The sequence below is a fragment of the Mytilus trossulus genome, chromosome 8 (genome assembly GCF_036588685.1).
Source record: "Mytilus trossulus isolate FHL-02 chromosome 8, PNRI_Mtr1.1.1.hap1, whole genome shotgun sequence".
Classification (NCBI taxonomy): Eukaryota; Metazoa; Mollusca; class Bivalvia; order Mytilida; family Mytilidae; genus Mytilus; species Mytilus trossulus.
Window position 1 is genome coordinate 63,079,581 of NC_086380.1, and position 17,905 is coordinate 63,097,485.

The 17,905-nt window shown below is 31.6% G+C and overlaps 2 protein-coding genes across 3 annotated transcripts in view; one reads left to right on the top strand and one right to left on the bottom strand.

Annotated features, from left to right (window-relative positions):
- LOC134681246 (acyl-CoA dehydrogenase family member 11-like) overlaps window positions 1–17,905 on the bottom strand; it is a 533,340-nt gene that overhangs the window by 214,012 nt on the left and 301,423 nt on the right. The window lies entirely within an intron of this gene.
- Window positions 606–16,326, top strand: LOC134681488 (uncharacterized). The gene is made up of 3 exons (XM_063541124.1): window positions 606–673; window positions 14,786–14,850; window positions 16,013–16,326. Exons 1-3 carry the CDS (start codon window positions 606–608, stop codon window positions 16,324–16,326), a joined length of 447 nt encoding a protein of 148 aa, XP_063397194.1.

A 17,905-nucleotide genomic window follows, 5' to 3' on the forward strand; every position in this document is an offset into this window, starting at 1 on the left:
ATCTATGATTATATATATTATTGAGCCCAAAAAGAGGTATTCAAGCACACTGCACAAACAAATCCTTCACTGATTCTATAATCAACTAGGTAAAAAAACTTAACTACTAGTGTCTTTTCAAAAGTCCTTATAACTGCCTCACCAGTGCATGCAGTATGTAAAACGATTACCATAAATTCAAAAATTATTGTAATGTTTTTATGAATGTGAAAATATGACAGTACATGTATTAAGCCTCGGTCACACCTTACCGGATAGCTCGAACGGACGCCTAACGGATAAAAAAAGTTATCCGTTGACAAAATGTTTATCCGTTGGGAGTCCGTTGGTGTACTAACGGACATCTAACTAATGCCTAACGGACACACAACGGACATTGAACGTACGTGAAACGGATACATACCGGACAGAACGGACGTCGAACGTACATCCAACGGACGAGTACCGGATAAAACGGACACCTAACGGAAGCTTAACGGATAAAACGGATGAACAAAATAATCTGAAAATTAAAGGCAATAAACCATCTAAAAATTAAAGGCAATAAACCATCTGAAAATTAAAAGAAATAAACCATCTGAAAATTAAAGGCGCGTCAGATGAACATGGTATCTAGTACATATGTTATAATATTTGCTTCTGGGAAAGTCTGGTCAGTAGGACAGTTATCAAGGTAACACGTACCAAACAAATTGAACAATTTATCCGAATTTTTTTTACGTTTCTTCACACGAGGGTCACTTTTTGAGTTAACTGGTTTAGTTGATTTTATTTTGTATTGCGTCTTGTTTAGCATGATATGTGTGCAAATATAGAGCTCCTCTGATTAAAAAGAATCAAGGTAAAAGCAGTGGGGTAATTCAGTCTTATAGAGTTTAAGTTGATTTTCTGAATTTGTTTATACAATGTACCTCTGGTATGAAAACGGATGTGGTGTTATGCGGAACTCTCCACCCGTACTGCATGCTATGATATTTTGCTCCAGAAGCAAGGTGTCTAAGTGTAATTGCTAACTTGAGTCCTGGTTCCAGCGGATTTCTGTAAAAGGTATTCTGTTTGGCTTTGCGAGGCCCAACCCGCTGCAATATCTCGTCGAACATCTCTGTGGGTATTCGAAGGAAGTGTACAAAGGAATGCCGATCCTCCCGCCTAAGTTCGGTCCTTTCGACAGCTATAAGGTTTATATTTGCTACATTTAAGTTGAGTCTGGCCTGAATAAGAGCTGCTTGGTAGCGAAGACGTGCTCTTACTCCAAGATCCATCACGAATAATTAATAGTCATGACACTCAAGAAAATCTAACATACCATATATTGGCATTTCTGACGCGAAATTTCAATTGGCATTTATCCGTTTTACATCTAGTATTTTTGAATTTTATGCATTTCTAACGCATATTTTGTTTTTTATGTATAATATTTTTCAACTTCTCTGGAACCTTTGTACTTGCATGGTTTTATGAGAATAAACTATCAGTAGGCATCTGTTTTACCGTTATCCTTCCGTTAATGTCCGTTTCACATCCGTTTCATCCGTTAGTCGTCCGTTAGGCGTCCGTTAGGCGTCCGGTAGACGTTCGTTGGTGAATTGGTCTACCTGATCTCCAACGGATGCATAACGGACACGTAACGGATACAAAACAGACGAGTACCGTACAAAACGGACGCCTAACGGACGCCTTACGGACGCCTAACGGACGCCTTACGGACGCCTAACGGACGTTAAACGGACATTTTATCCGTTGGACGTCCGTTCAAAGTTTTGAACATGCTCAAAATTTTCCACCGGACAGAACGGACGTCAACGGATAAAACGGACGCTTAACGGACACGCAACGGATATGGACGGACGCCTAACGGACAAGAACGGGAGTCTAACGGACAACAACGGATTGAAAAAAAGTTATCCGTTAGGCGTCCGTTCGAGCTATCCGGTAAGGTGTGACCGAGGCTTTAGGTTCACATTAATAAAAACTTGCATTCATAATTTTAGTCGTGATTTTCCTTCATCAAATTGTGAGCTTACTAATGTCACTAATAACATTACAAATTTGTTTCTACTAGTTTTGCATTTATAAATGCACACAATAATTTCTGAATGTATTGTGTATAACTTCATCAATGTTTCTATTACCAATAGAGGTTAGATAATGAAGGGAAAAAACACATTAATTAGACAGCCAATCTTTGGTTCTGTGAACAGGTGAGCTGAAATAAATTTAGACTCGCTTTCTCATACTTGAATATGCAGCCACAGCATTGTGTATTCTTGTCAATGTTAACATACTGGAAATTCCTGCCACACCTTTGCCTAGGTCTGAAATGTACAAAGTGTGAATGTCTCAAAAATAAATCACATATTAACGTAAGGTCTTTTTAGCCTTTTGGCCATTTATGTTAGAACTGTTAAGGATGTATTCTTCTGACTTTTCAGTCTCGTTCAGTCTCGTTGAAATCTCGTTCTTGAATTATTTCCAAAACATGTGATACAAGTGGAAAATATCAAAGAATTTTGAAAATATTATAATCAAACATAACTCTGTGAAAAAATTGTGTATTTACAATGAACGGTTTTTGAGTAATCCAGTTTTTAAATTTTACGACCAAATAAGTCAGTATATTTATCAAAATTTTTGAGAAAATGGGTGAGGGATACAACAAATGATTTAACAAGAATCATGTACGTCCCATATCATTTTGGTCTTTTCAAAGTTCTAAGATATGTATTTTGTCAATCATTTATAACAAAAAAGTTGAAAAAAAATGTATTTTGTTCTTAAAACTGAGAAAAATCACAAAAATACAAATTTGACAGCATGGTAAATTTTACACCAAAAAACGCCAAAATATGATAAAACTTTCTTATATTAACACCTACCTATGATTTTTTTAAGTAAAATTTATTCAGATTGGTCCCCTTCATCTTTCTAGAAAGTATAAAAAAAAGTTTAATTGTGGAACTGTGATTTTTTTCACAATAATAGCCCAAAAATAGGTGAAAATAGATGAAAAATGGGAAAATCATCAAAATTGGGCATTTTCAAAGGGCCGTAGCAAAAAAAGAAGTGCACCACCATATGATTTTTTCTTCACCAATTATTTCGTTACAGTCTTTTAAACCCAAAAACCAGGTTAAGAACAAAAGATTAATTCTAGAATTTTTTGGCTCCTCAGAGGTGTACATCATTAACAAACAAAGATTTCGTACAATTTTAGGAATCCATGGTTGTAAAATCACATTGAATTTCCCTACAAGTCTTTGTTATTTTGCACTTTTAACATTTTTTGCAGACTTTATAAATTTAGGTAAATGAGGTGTCTTCCTCCATCTTGGATTTAGAAATACTAGAAAACAAGGTCTTACTCTTTTATTAAATGTGCAAATTTGAGATTAGTAGGTAATGAATATGTATATAATATAGAAAATACCATGTTTTATTATACTTTGGTTGTATTTTACAAAAAAACGAATACTTTTTTGTTCATCTTTGCCAAATAAGGGGAGATAGCTCAAATGCAAGGGCAGATAATTCAGATTGTGTTATTTTTACAATAGTATGTGTTAAGAATTAATCCATTTTATATGTAGCAAGAAAACGACTTCAATGACCCCCATTTTTATTTTTCTTATCTGATAAAAATAATATTGCAGCCATCTTTTCATATTTTATCTTAAAATTCTTTGGTGAAGTTTTCGTTTTAATGAGGAAAACTGGGGTTTCAATGCATATTCTATACACAAGCTTGTACAACCTGTAGTGTGAGAATAAGTCCGGTGACCCATTATTTGTATTAATGTTTTTTAAGAAGCAGGTTATAAATTATACTTTGGCAAATAATCAAAAAATTCTATGAATTATAAGTTAGACCTTAAGGAAGATGTGGTATGAGTGTCAATGAAACAACTATCCATCCAAATAACAATTTATAAAAGTAAACCATTATAGGTCAATGTACGGCCTTCAACACGGAGCATTAGCTCACACCAAACAACAAGCTATAAAGGGCCCAAAAAATTACTAGTGTAAAACCATTCAACCGAGAAAAAAAAATCAACTGTCTAATCTATATAAAAAAACGAGAAACAAAACACTCGTATAAATTACATTACGACAACTTCTGTACATCAAATTCCTGACTTTGGACAGGTGAAAACATTTGCAGCGGGATTAAACATTTTATTGGTACCAAGCCTTCTCCCTTTTTCCGAAACAATAGTATAACATCACAATATAGAAAACACACGATAAAATATCAATAGACTGTAAAATTATCCTCTATATAAACAGAAACTAACAAGCGTTTAAGCGTGTTATTACTACGAAGATGGTCAATTTGATTTTAGATTAAAATTGAGAAAGGAAATGGTGAATATGTCATTAATATTATACCAAAGCCAAAAAAAAGTTAACCAAATCAACAATTCAGTTTTTGAAAAGAGGATATGAAATATATTTATAATCATATCTTTGTTTCCAATGAGAAAATAGAAAAATAATAAGGAAAACTATACATGTACCTGATATTTCATTGCATATAAGAAAATAACCGTCTCTAGCGGCTACAATGTAACCTACTAAATTTAAATCTATTTCTTCCTTTTTACAACCTTTAATAACCATGTTACCTCGAGTTTTCAAAATCTAGGAACTCCAACTAAATGTAATGAAGAACCAACATGACTAATATATATACATTTCTTTTTAAGTATTTTCTTGTTAATTCGACCTGTTGATACTGTTTATGATGCTTTTTTGTTATTTTTTATTTATATGGATCTTGTCTGTACACCAGCTTTGATTATTTGTAATATCTTCAATTTTTCACTTATTCTTACAACATTTGTATAAACTTCAAGATTATAAAAAAACCGGGTTTTTTTCTAAAGTGAACATTGATTGGTTAAATATTTCTCAGTGATGTCCTGTGTTTAAATTTGTTTGTTCGCTTTTTGGTCATGAATGTTTGTCTCTAATATTTGATTAACTGTGCTTTTGTATTCAGATATCGCAGATCAAATTTATTCGTTCATTGTGTAATCATACGTTTTTTGATTGAGTTAAGTCTGCCAATTGATATTTTATGGTATGTTTTTCTATGTTTTGATATTATGCTATTGTTTCAGAAAAAGGGAGAAGGTTTGGATCCATTAAAACGTTTAATCCCGCTGCAAATGTTTGCACCTGTCCTAAGTCAGAAATCTGATGTACAGTAGTTGTCGTTTGTTTATGTAATATATACGTGTTTCTCGTTTCTCGTTTTGTTTATATAGATTAGACCGTTTGTTTTCCCGTTTGAATGGTTTTACGCTAGTTATTTTGGGGCCCTTTATAGCTTGTTGTTCGGTGTGAGCCAAGGCTCCGTGTTGAAGGCTGTACTTTAACCTATTATGGTTTACTTTTTTAAATTGTTATTTGGATGGAGAGTTGTCTCATTGACACTCACACCACATCTTCCTATATCTATATACATATAATTACATTAGATGTATATTTCATTTTAATACCTTACTTTGATAGGCTAACTGCACACCACGTGTTATTCCGTAAGCAATTGCATCACTCAATAAAACTTTTCATTCATGATAACACGTGGTCCCACAATAAAGTGCACAGGTGAATAAAATACAAAAACTGTAAAATTCGTGTTTTCATGACCAAAGCTAAAAAATGTAATTATAAGTATTGAATGCTTCTTTTTGTAACTTTATAGGGTTGTAAAAGCGTTGACTGTGTGCACATTTTAAGTATGAAGCGCTTCCGCGCTTCATACAAAATGTACTTCGGTCAACGCTTTTACACCCCAATAAATTTACAAAAAGAAGCATTCAATTCTTAAATATATTTATACCTATGCCAGAGATTTTTTTCTATTGCAATGAAATGTAGAATAAGATGTCTACAACGGTCAAATTCAAAGATTTTTTTTACCGTTTTTGTATGCAACCTGATGTGACAAAAAATGAATTGGCGATATTACAATTATAAATAAAGTGGTATATTAAATTCAAACTAAATAGGATTGATGAACATTGTTTTTTGTAAATATCTGATTACAAACCTTTGGTAAATCAGTAATTAGACGTAAAGGTTGCAATTTTTAAATACATACCCCGGTTTGGGAGATATATAATATCCATAGATATTTTGATTTGATTACTTAATTGCTCAAAATATGATCTATATGTTTCATACCATAGAGATCATATGATCGGGATATTTTACCAGTATACATTCACATGGTAGATGGTGGAATTAAATAATGAGGAAAGTTCAAAGTTGAGAGAGGGATAGTGCAGAATTTTGAAATAAGAGTAAACGTTTAGATCGGAGCACCTAAATGACCTAGTTTTAGGTGGTGTTCGTGTTGTTCAATGTTGTTACGTTTTTTACTATGTTTTGTAATGTGTACTATTGATTTGTCTGTTGGTTGTTTTTTTTTACTTTTTTGGTCATGGCTCAGTTTATTTTCGATTTATAAGTTTGCCTTTTTTTTACGTTCTGTCACTCTTACATGTACAAGTATATGTTTCAGTGCAATTTCATTTTTTCAATTGATTAATTTGATTTGGTCAAATTTGCAAAAGGTATACAGCATTGTTTGGCAAAACTTTGAGGAATGTGTTTTCGTACTTTATTTGGCATTTTTTTATGCAAACGAAACATGCGAAACGTGCATCTGGCTTATTAGATTATAATCATGGTACCTTTGATAACAATGTTTACCATTGGGTCGATGTAATTGCTGGTGGACGTTTCGTTTCGAGGAAATCACCAGCCCAGTTGTCCTTATACCTTTTATAACAATTTATTGGAGCATCACTGATGAGGATTTTGTAGACGAAACTCGCGTTAGCGCAAACATAAAATTTTGATCTTAGTTTCTATGTCTAGTTTTCCATTGTTCGAGTCATAGAAAAACAAAAACAAAATAGTTTTTTTTTCTTATTTCAATTAGTAAATAATCAAATATTTTCAATATTTTTTTTTACCAGGGATATTTGTTTGGTGTATTTTTATTGAATCGTATAGGTAATAAGGTCTATTAATATTACTATTTATGCATATTTTATAAAATAGTTTGGCCATTTTTTTTTTTTTATTGTCCATGAAATTTGGGATCTGTGTTATTTTTTTTTATAATTTTTAATTCCAGATTCTTTATTAGCCTTGTGCTGATTTCTGTTCTGGAGTGCAGTTGTTGTCTCTGACATATTCCTGGTTTCTATTCTCAAAAGAGGGGCGAAGATAAAAGCGGGACAGTCAGACTCACAAATCGAAAATAACTTGCCAACGACATGGATCTGCGAGCCTTCCGTTTTAAATTTGAAAATGTAACTGTCTCGAGTGAAAACATATCGTATCAAACTCGATACAGTGATCGAATCTATATCTTAATCACACAAAACGTCATTGACCTGACGACAATTATCTTTGCGCTTTGATTAGATATGTCAAATTGGGAATTTCAAATTGTAATTATTCTATAATCATGTGAGTGCTAATCTAGATTTCATGAGTTAGAAAAACATGCTTTTTGTGATGTTAAATATTGTCATCTCACATAGTTTAAATAGACGAGGAGCCCTGTCTCAAAATGTGACAATAGAATCCAAACGAGTATACGCCATTACATACTGAATATACTATGTTGTCGTGAAGATAATTCGTGTTAAATGTAGGTTCTTCAATGAAAATAAACGGTGTGCAAACTATACGTTATAGATCAAGAACGAAAATGAACAATTTTATCTTCAATATAAAAAAAGGAATTGTGGTATGATTGCAAATGAGATAACTCTCCACAAGAGACCAATATGACATAGACATTAACATTTATAGGTCACCGTACGGACTTAAACAATAAGCAAAGCCTATACGGCATATTCAGCTAAAAAGGCACAGAAACGACAAATTGAATGTAAAAAAAAAATGAAAATAAAACGAGAAAACCAACAGCCTAATGTATGTAAAAACGGTAAACGAAAAAAAAAATATGCAACAGCTATTAAAAGACCCCAAAATGTCAAATTTAAAAATGTTCGTACCAAAAAACTAGGTCTAATTTATGTACCAACAAATTAACTAAATAAAAATAAGTAACACAACAACAAACGACAACCATTGAATAACAGGCTTTTTACTTAGGACAGGCACAAACAGACAGAATGTGGCGGGGTTGAACATTTCAGTTAAACAAATACATGTATAAATATATATATATATGTGTCATTAAAAGGATATCAATGTTTATTTAGATCATGTGAAGTCACATGCTTGTCATATATATATAGATAGTAGGCAGACATCTACGATAAATTAACAATTGCCGTTTACCTAGCTAGAAGTTGAAGTTTAGTTTTATCATCAAAAAGGTATGTATAACTACAATAATGTGTGTATCGTGTTGACATGACAATATTAAACTGTCAAAGGTGAGGTAAACGAGATAAACTAATACGCTGGAAGTTTCATAAAACCCGAAAAAAATCATACGTCCGACTATATTTACTGTATCAACGGAACAAACGGAAGAAAAGCAAATGTAAACAAATGATAGATAACCTTGTTGTGTTGCAACAAATTAATCGCCTATTCAAATTTTGAAAATTCAAAAACATGTATTTGAAGGGAAATTTTACAATTTGAGTTATGTAGATTCATTTTTATCTCGGTTTTAGTTTGTTACCCCGATTTTGTTTTTGTCCATGGATTTATGAGTTTTGGACAGCGGTATACTACTGTTGCCTTTATTTATCTTGTCAATATTTTTCTAGATAATTCTAATCTACCAAGTCTCTTTAATTATAACTTAAATCACAGAAATGGAGAAGATAATCTTTTCAAAACAATACCTGTTTATAAAGTGTTGTCTACTAGTAGTTGTAGTTCTTTATTAATTTATGTATCATTGGCTTAGTTATTTTGGTTAGTTTTCTTTTGTTCTATTATAAGTTTGACTATGCATTTTGTTGGGTATTTCTTTATTCTACATTGACAAGTGGTATAGAGGAGGGTTGTCTCACAAAACATTTTTAACCCCGTTGCATTGTTGTGCTGGTTCCAAGACATGGGCCTCTGGCCTTTGCAAGTCTTGTAAGTCTTGTATGGGTTTTTTTCTAATTTTAGTTTATGTATTTTATTTTGAGTTATTGTAGCGTCCCTGTCCTAGTACCTATTTTATCATGGGCCATCTGAGCAAAAATGTATCTTCAATGTCAGCTAACTATTTTGCTCATGTTGATTAATTTGCTTTGTTGTTCAATTTGAAAATTTCCATTATTGCCTATAATAAATTTCAGCATTAATAGCTTATTTTTTCTAAATCACCCTTTATAAAAAACCTGTTGATTTTTTTCTCTGTACACCGTAGTTTTCAATTTGGTGAAAATATTTGCCAATTTGTTATGAAGAACTTTAATACTAGTGTTAAATTTTGACTAAATAATTTAAATTAATAGCGCTGAAGGGCTTAAGTGAAAAAATCTAACTCGAACAAAAAAAAACATTAGTATTTCTGATCTTTTTAAGTTCATGGGTTCTACATCAATTTCATGTACTAATTCACAGTCAGTTTTATTTCATTTCTTGCATATACTTTTTTTGTTAGATTACTTTGAAAAGAATTAAATAAAAAGAATTATAAACTTTGGAATGGAAACGGGAAATACAAGCATGTCAAACATTTGTTTTCGAGTAATGCTTAATCATTTCGTTGTTGTTTTCAGAAAGACACATTTAGTTTCCAGACAATAACTTTAGTATAAGTTAATAAAAAAATGTATTAGAAGGTTTAAAACACAAAATGATGATTATAATTGGCTTTTGGGTTATGGTAACATTTTTGTTTTTTTTTACAAAATTTGGGGTATTCCTAAGATGAGTACTCCTTGATAATGTCGACATCAGTATCATGATAAAGACAATATATTTGGTAAGTTAATTCACAACTGACATGCGCCAGTGCGCTGCACAAAGATCTTCTGTGCCTTTAATTTCCAAAATTGTACATGATTTTTTTCTCTAACCGAAGCACATTATTTGGTACATACAACACTTGTTATTGTTTAAAACTTCCAGTAATAACATATAAGTTGGGACTTTTTGCATGTTTCACTTATTGTGTGATTTGTTTTACAAGAAAGTAAAAAGAAATTGATTAAATTGCAATATCAGTAGAATAATTAATAACTCTCCTCAATATATATTCCCAAAGACATATAACTTACATACTGTCCATTCAATTCTGATCTGAGTGTTTATAGTTTATAATGACGTCCACAATCAATGTACTGGTATACATATTTTAAGGAGCCAGCTGAAGGACGACTACGGGTGCGGAAATTTCTCACTACTTTGCAGACACATTGGTGGCCTTTGGCTGTTGTCTGCTCTATTGTCGGGTTGTTGTCGCTTTGACACATTATCCATTTTCTTTCTCAATTGTATATACTGGCATAACTGGTGCAGTTCCAAGTTGTCTTCTTTTTTGGTTTCTTGAACAGTATTTGTTTAAACTGTTTAGTCACTATAGGTTGCATTTCTGTAAATATTGACAATGCAATTTCCCATAGGAACTCCTTTTACGGCTAAAACTATACAACTTTTACTATAAAGTTTCGAAAAAAAATCTTATCCTAGAATTGCAAATTCACATTCTCCACAATTTCTTTCAAAGGTCAAAATATAGGGCTGTGTTGCATATTTTTAACGTTTATATGCCCTGAATCTTTCATAGTTCAAACTTACACTAATTTTCTTAACTACCCCTACCTCGAATGAAAGGTTACCACATATTTCAATGTAAATAATATGCACGCGTATATTTACTGGTAACATTCCCAAGTTATGTCTCTGTGAGATGGAGCACAGAAAGCATAACTGGGAACCAGTATGTAAACACAATTATTATTTTTATGAGTATTCAAGGTGTCCCCAAAAGAGAAGTGTTTTGCGAAACAGCAGTATTTACAAAGTGCAACCTATAAAGTGGTAAAAAATTTATTGAGATGCAACACATAAATAGTGACCATAAAGGTACTGCTTTCACTTGAGAGAAGGTAGAAAACATAAAAATTAACATATTTTTAATATTTTTGTAGGACTATCATATACAATTAAGTAGAAATGTAGTAAGAGACTGCTGCTAAATAAAATAGTTTGGGTTCATCTGATACCTGTTTTCAAATAAGTCCATATTGAAATTTGAAGAGTCCCAAATTAAAATGCTTGATTTTAACTGACAAAATAAATAATTGGTGTTTTTCATATGCTAAATTTACATTTATGGTCGTATTAGGCTGTGCATGGCGAAGGATGTTAATGCCTTTAAGTATGTTCTTTTTTTTTATTTCGGTCATGAAAAAAACATTTGTAGTTATGAAGTTGCTAACATGATAGTACCCAAATTGCACCTATATTGTCAGTTTGTTTCACCAACTTTTTTTATGAAAACCAGAAAAAAGTTCATTTGTGCTTATTTTGTAGACTATCTTTGTTCGTGATACACGAGTTTAACTTTGAGTTCATGTATAGTCAGAGACAAATAGGTTTGAACTGATGACCTCCAAATAATCCATGATTATCTCATGAGGTCAGTACCCAAATTTCATATACATCATTACATGTTTTATTTCAAATCCTTTAAACTGGAATATAAACAGATGTTTTGTTTTAATTCTTCAACTATTCAAACAATTTGAAATTATTTCATGCTTCAACTATTATTTTTTTAAGAAAGGGATGCTGGTAACAAATTTAATTTGCTCCTTTCAAATTGATGATTTGGGTACTGACCTCATGAGAAAATCATGGATTATTTGTAGGTCAGTTCAAACCAAATTGTCTATGACTATACAATATGCATGTGTATGTTTACTGGTAACATTCCCAAGTTATGTCTCTGGGAGATGGAACACAGAGAGCATAACTGGGAACCAGTATGTAAAAATAAAGATTAGTGAAACAAACTGACAATATAGGTGCAATTTGGGTACTATCATGTTAGAAACTTCATGATGCTTCATCACGCACAGCATGATACGACCACACAGGTTCCAACACCTAGGACTGTACAAGGTAGATATCTGATATGTGACATAATCAGTGAAAACATTTGATGAGAGTTTGTCAAAGGAAATATAGAATTAGAAAATTGTGAAAAATTTGATTTTTTTTTTATTTTCTTATTAAACTTTTGTTCAATTTCAAATTATTTTGTGGGCTACATGTATAATCGTAATCACATTTAACAGTATAACCAACGTTATTATCACTGCTACTTGATATGGTGAATTATGTGGAAGATGAACATAAGTTGTCATGTTCAACCATTGCACCGGAGTTTAACCCGCATGACCATAGTTTATTAAAAAAATATTCCGACATGTATTGCAGAGTTTTTTGTTTGTGTTCCCACGGCTGGACGGAAATTTTACAATACGTATGATATCATTAGTTATGACTTTTTGACTTTTAAATGAAATACCTGTGATTATTTAGGAAATTTGTTTTGACCTCACTGATAATGGAAAGACGCAGACGAAACATGGCGTCAGATGTTGTTGTCCAAACTTCAGTTATTTCCGTGGTACAATAAAATTACCAAAATTTCAAAATTCTTGTGTTTGTAAACAAATAAAAATAAATATCGTATTTAATAACATCAAACTATTCCGATCTGTCCCGTTTTTTCAAGTTCGCGTTTAAACGTTAAATTCGACAGCCATTATAAAAAATAATCGTAAAAGATTTAACGAGAGTGTCGAAACTTTTTAGATGTGTCTTGTGGAGAGAGTTATTGTTCTTTTTTTCCAACACGATGCTTTTACCGATAGGTGCCAGCTAAAGCTGACATGAAATGACTGCTATGCTTGTTTAAAACAGTTGCAAATATAAAAAAAAAAAACACAGATGAAAAACAGTCCAAATAAATACAAAACTCAAACCATTTATCAAGAACAGCAATATAATCCACCTGGTACATTTAATAATAAGTTATGTACAGTGACCAAGTTCTATAATACTTAAAGCTGCACGAAGCTTACCTGTCAGTTCTAACTTAATATTATTGTAATTACATAATACAACTATAATAATATTGTATTAAGTGCCAGTCTGCCTAAGAATCAGGCAATGGTGAAAACATTACAAAAAAAACCCACCCAATTTGACATTGATTTTGGTTCATGATATGTAGTTATGCACAAAAATAACATTCATTTCCATTTTCTGTTCTGGTAATAGAAGATACAATTTGGTTGAAATGCACTAGAAATTAACGAATAAAGGGAGATAACTCTGTAATTTGCTATCATTATAACCAAATATCTAACCAAGTTATTTTATATTTCCAGACACACACAAACGAAAGACTAATACTGTTTAACTCAGGATGATGATTAGTATTAAATAGCATGATTCGCTGGATGGGTATTTTCTAATCATGTTTTGATGTTTACCTAAATTGTCTGATTCTTACAAAGACTGGCACTTAAAATAAATAATCTGTGGATCAATAATTGTACTTGAAGTAATTTCTGTCTTGTTTTAAATAATTAGACAAGATATTGATTTAAAAGTTTAATAACATGGGTTCCTAAGAACTCATAAACCAGGGAAACTCATCGGGTCATTTTTTATATTTGACACTCTTTGTTCTATGTTTGCTAAAACATTGTAGCCACTCTTCTATTATAACTTTGATTTTGGACACTTATATATATCAAGTAAAATATATTTCACATTCAGGTTTTTTTTCTGCATTTTCTATCATTCACATCTACTTTTTTTTATCTGTCTGTTTCTATTTCTTATCTATGTGCATTTTCAGTGCATTTCATATCAGTTTTATGCAATGCTGCATATGCATTTTTCCTCGACAATGACAGTTCCATGCGTTATTTGACCATGAATGAAAAAGACATTTTTATTAAAGCAGACGAATTAAAACGTCAGGTACTTGACAGAACTTATATGCTTTTGCACGAGAGTATGTCATTTGGGAAAAGTCCCAAAAAATGTCTCTGTCACTTGAAAAGGTCGATGGAAGCAAATATTCAATAATAGTGACAATTGAATAACGTGAATAATTGTAATTAGTTAAATATGTTTTAATTCGTTTTTAACTTTCTTGTTGAAAATTAATGAATAGGTATTTGTTTTCACTTTGAAATTCTTTAGTTAAAAGTTGTATTTTTGTATTTTTATTCTTATATATGGAAAAATTGATAACTTTAAAATGGAAAAGTAGTTAAGTCGTTCTACAAAGAGTTTCACAGACTTGTATATAAATGTCAAACATTTGCCATTGTCCACATTCTTATGAAAAATATAATCATAAAAAATCCGACATCTTTTTCAGAGTTGATGGTATATTTCAGATATGTTTCTTGTAAATTAAAAACTATTGATTTTGCCTAGAGGTCAATTCAGTTCTGTTCATACATTCCTATATGATGCAATGTCGTACCTGTATTAGGTAAAGAGCAGTGTGAACATAGACTGCACGGATTTTATTTGAATCCTAAATACTTCAAAGAACTTTTAAATGGCGTCTTTGGTTATTTTAATTATGTGTTTGTTTGAGTGTGTATATCTGTGTTATTGACAAAATTGGGGTTAATGGATCACACTAAGTGTCATATTGATAAGTAATGTCTGTTTTAGTTACACATTCGATTTTCTTAATATTGCAGAGCATACGATTTGTGGCTTGATAGGAAACCAGATTTGGTCAAAATAACAGTGCTAAGAAAAGATCAAAACCGTTTTTTTTCTATATTTTCAGATATATGTTGGACATGAAAAAGTTGCTAATTTTGCTGATTTTGGCAAATTGTCATATGATACAAGGTAACTAAAAAATATCATCATGTGTATGTATCATAAACCAATTATATAAGTTTTGGTATATTTCTAGAAATGTAAATGAATGCAACAAGTGGCTTACACAAAATTTAAATATGGACTTTTTTATGACAGCTTTCATCACACACATCATTTTGAGATACGTGCAAGTTATGTGTTGTCTGAGAAGTTATGTAGGCAAATATTTTGGTGTATTGTCATGTTGTCCAAAGCTAGCGAGTTGACGTAAGTTCCGAAATTTTTACCATTTTAGTGTTCTCAGATCTGCTGTGTATACACCAATAAATGTGTCATCTTTGTTTTCACAGTAATATATAATACAAATTTGTATATGCTTTATTATTGGAGATATACCATATGTTCCTTCGCGTCATTTGCACATAAGCAACACGATGAATGCCACATGTAGAGCAGGAGCTGCCTACCCTTCCGGAGCATCTGAGATCACCCCTAGTTTTTTGTGGGGTTAGTATTGTTTATTCTTTAGTTTTCCATGTTGTGTCTTGTGTACTTTTGTTTGTTTGATTGTACTTTTTATTTTTAGCCATGGCGTTGTCAGTTTATTTTAGATTTATGTGTTTGACTGTCCCTCTGGTATCTTTCGTCCCTCTTTTTGCTCCCTTGCGGAGTCTTGTCTCTTTCTTTGATTTTAATTAACAGTATCATACTTCATACTATTTTTGCAGTGTGTGCTGGAGTTTCAATTGATATTTTAAAGTAAGACTTTCTATTTTGATGTTACACTATTATTTCTGATTAGGGTGAATGATGGCGCCTTTTAAAACGTTTAAACCCGAATAATGTGTTTGTAAATTTCCTACGTCAGAACCTGATAATCAGTTGACGTTAGTTGATGTGTTTGATAATTAATTCCAGTTTCTCTTTTTTATATATAAATAAGACAGTTAGTTTGCAAGTTTGAATGGTTTTAAAGTTGATATTTTGCATAGCCTGCTGTTCTGTGTGAACCAATGATCCGTGTTTAAGCTGTACCTTTACCTACAATGGTGTACTTTTACAAAGCTGACATGGATGGAGAGTTGTCACATTGGAACTCACAGTATATCTTCATATATCTGTTTAATAAAATATTTTTGTTTTACTCAAAGTATAGAACATAGAAATAGTTCAAATAAAACAATTGCAGGTGTTTTAGAATGGACAGTTATTAGAAAGGTAACAGATTTTGGACAAAACGTGACATTATTTTGCCATGTTCCAAACTGCTGTCCAAAGGAAGCAGGATGGGATAGATGGACTCCAAGTCAACAGACACTGTTTATAGATGTCAAAACTGGACACAATAATAAAAAGTATGATGGAAAGGCTGAGAAAGATGGATACACCTTAGTTATCCAAAATCTAACAAAAGACGATCTGAATGTTTCCTATTCCTGCTTATATGACGTAACATTTGGACCCAGGAAATTTTTATTGGAAGAAGACGTATTTACAGGTTAGTGAAAATATTTAATAAATAGTGATTTGGGGTGAGTAGATAGGGATAAATCAAAAATTCAAAAGATCTTTAAGATTACATATCTTGTATATACTTGCAATAGCTTGAAAACATTCAACTGTTCTACCCTAAACTCAAGTTTTCCCGTTCCACAGTGAATGACAAAAGAAAGAGTTGGTCTTGATTTACTTTTAAAAAAATGATAGATACAAGTTTGTCTAATTCTTACACGTTTTATCCTTTTCCTGGTCTGTTGATTATTTTAATTTCATCAACGTGTGTTCCTTTGATGTCAGTTCTTTATTAGTCGTATTCAATTATGAAATCAAATTTTCTTATCGTCCTCTGAATTTTCTTTTGTGACGTCTTGAAAAATGACGATAATGTCGGTCAATCCAAGACATGTGTTAGTGTGTCTGCATATCGTTTAAAAATCAAAAGAGCCATTGCATTTAAAAATTTGAAAATTAATCTGTGAGTAGATAACTATTGTATAAAACTCTTTAGGTTGAATATTAGTTTTCAAATATTTTAAATAGATATGTGGTTAATGTGTATATTAATCATCCACGGTGCTCCAATCAAATAGAAGGAAGGCAAAAATCCATCAAGAAAATAACAATAGAGCTTAGGCAATCTATGCCTTGAGATAAAATAACATTGTTCAAAGGAATAATCATTTTTTGACGGTTTGCTTACAGTAAAAAAAATATATATCAATATTATGCCTGATAGTATAACAATCGTATTGCCTTATGTAAATCAACGTTTTATATAAGTAAATTAACAAAACAGGAACATATAAAAAAGTAAAATCACAAAAATACTAAACTCCGATGAAAATTCAAAACGAAAAGTCCCTAATCAAATGACAAAATCATAAGGCTCAAACACATCGAATGAATAGATAATAACTGTCATATTCCTGACTTGGTACGGGTATTTCATTATGTAGGAAATGGTGGATTGAACCTGGTTTTATAGATAACTTAATCTCTCACTTGTATGACAGTCGCATCATATTCCATTATATTGACAACAATGCGTGAGTAAAGCAAACAGACAAAATAGGTACACATTTCAAATATACAGCAGTCGACTTTGTTATATAATCTTAATCATTAAAACAACAAACAATTATGTAACAAAGAATCACAAAATCGCAAAAACTTGCCATAGTACAATAACATAATGACGGGATGTAGAAGTACAGAGCCATTGTCATATATGTAACATAAAAAGGCATATAGACAAAGCACAAAGCACAAAATGACAAGCAATAGACAAGATTTTAAATAGCACAACAACTGGACGTATAAGCACAGAGCCACGCAACATGCATACAAAAAAAAACCACTGTTTTTTTGTGCATCTTTAAATTCTTATATATATGGTTCCGTTTAACTCATGATCAAAATTTGAACACATATATAAATTAAACAAAAAAGTCATAATAATGTGTTGAATTACCATCTTAATACTGATTAAACAGTAAATCGGACGTTCTATCATTTAGTTATCAGAATTAGTATACATAACTGGTAAATGGAAGTTAGAGAACTAGAATTGTAGAACTGTAGA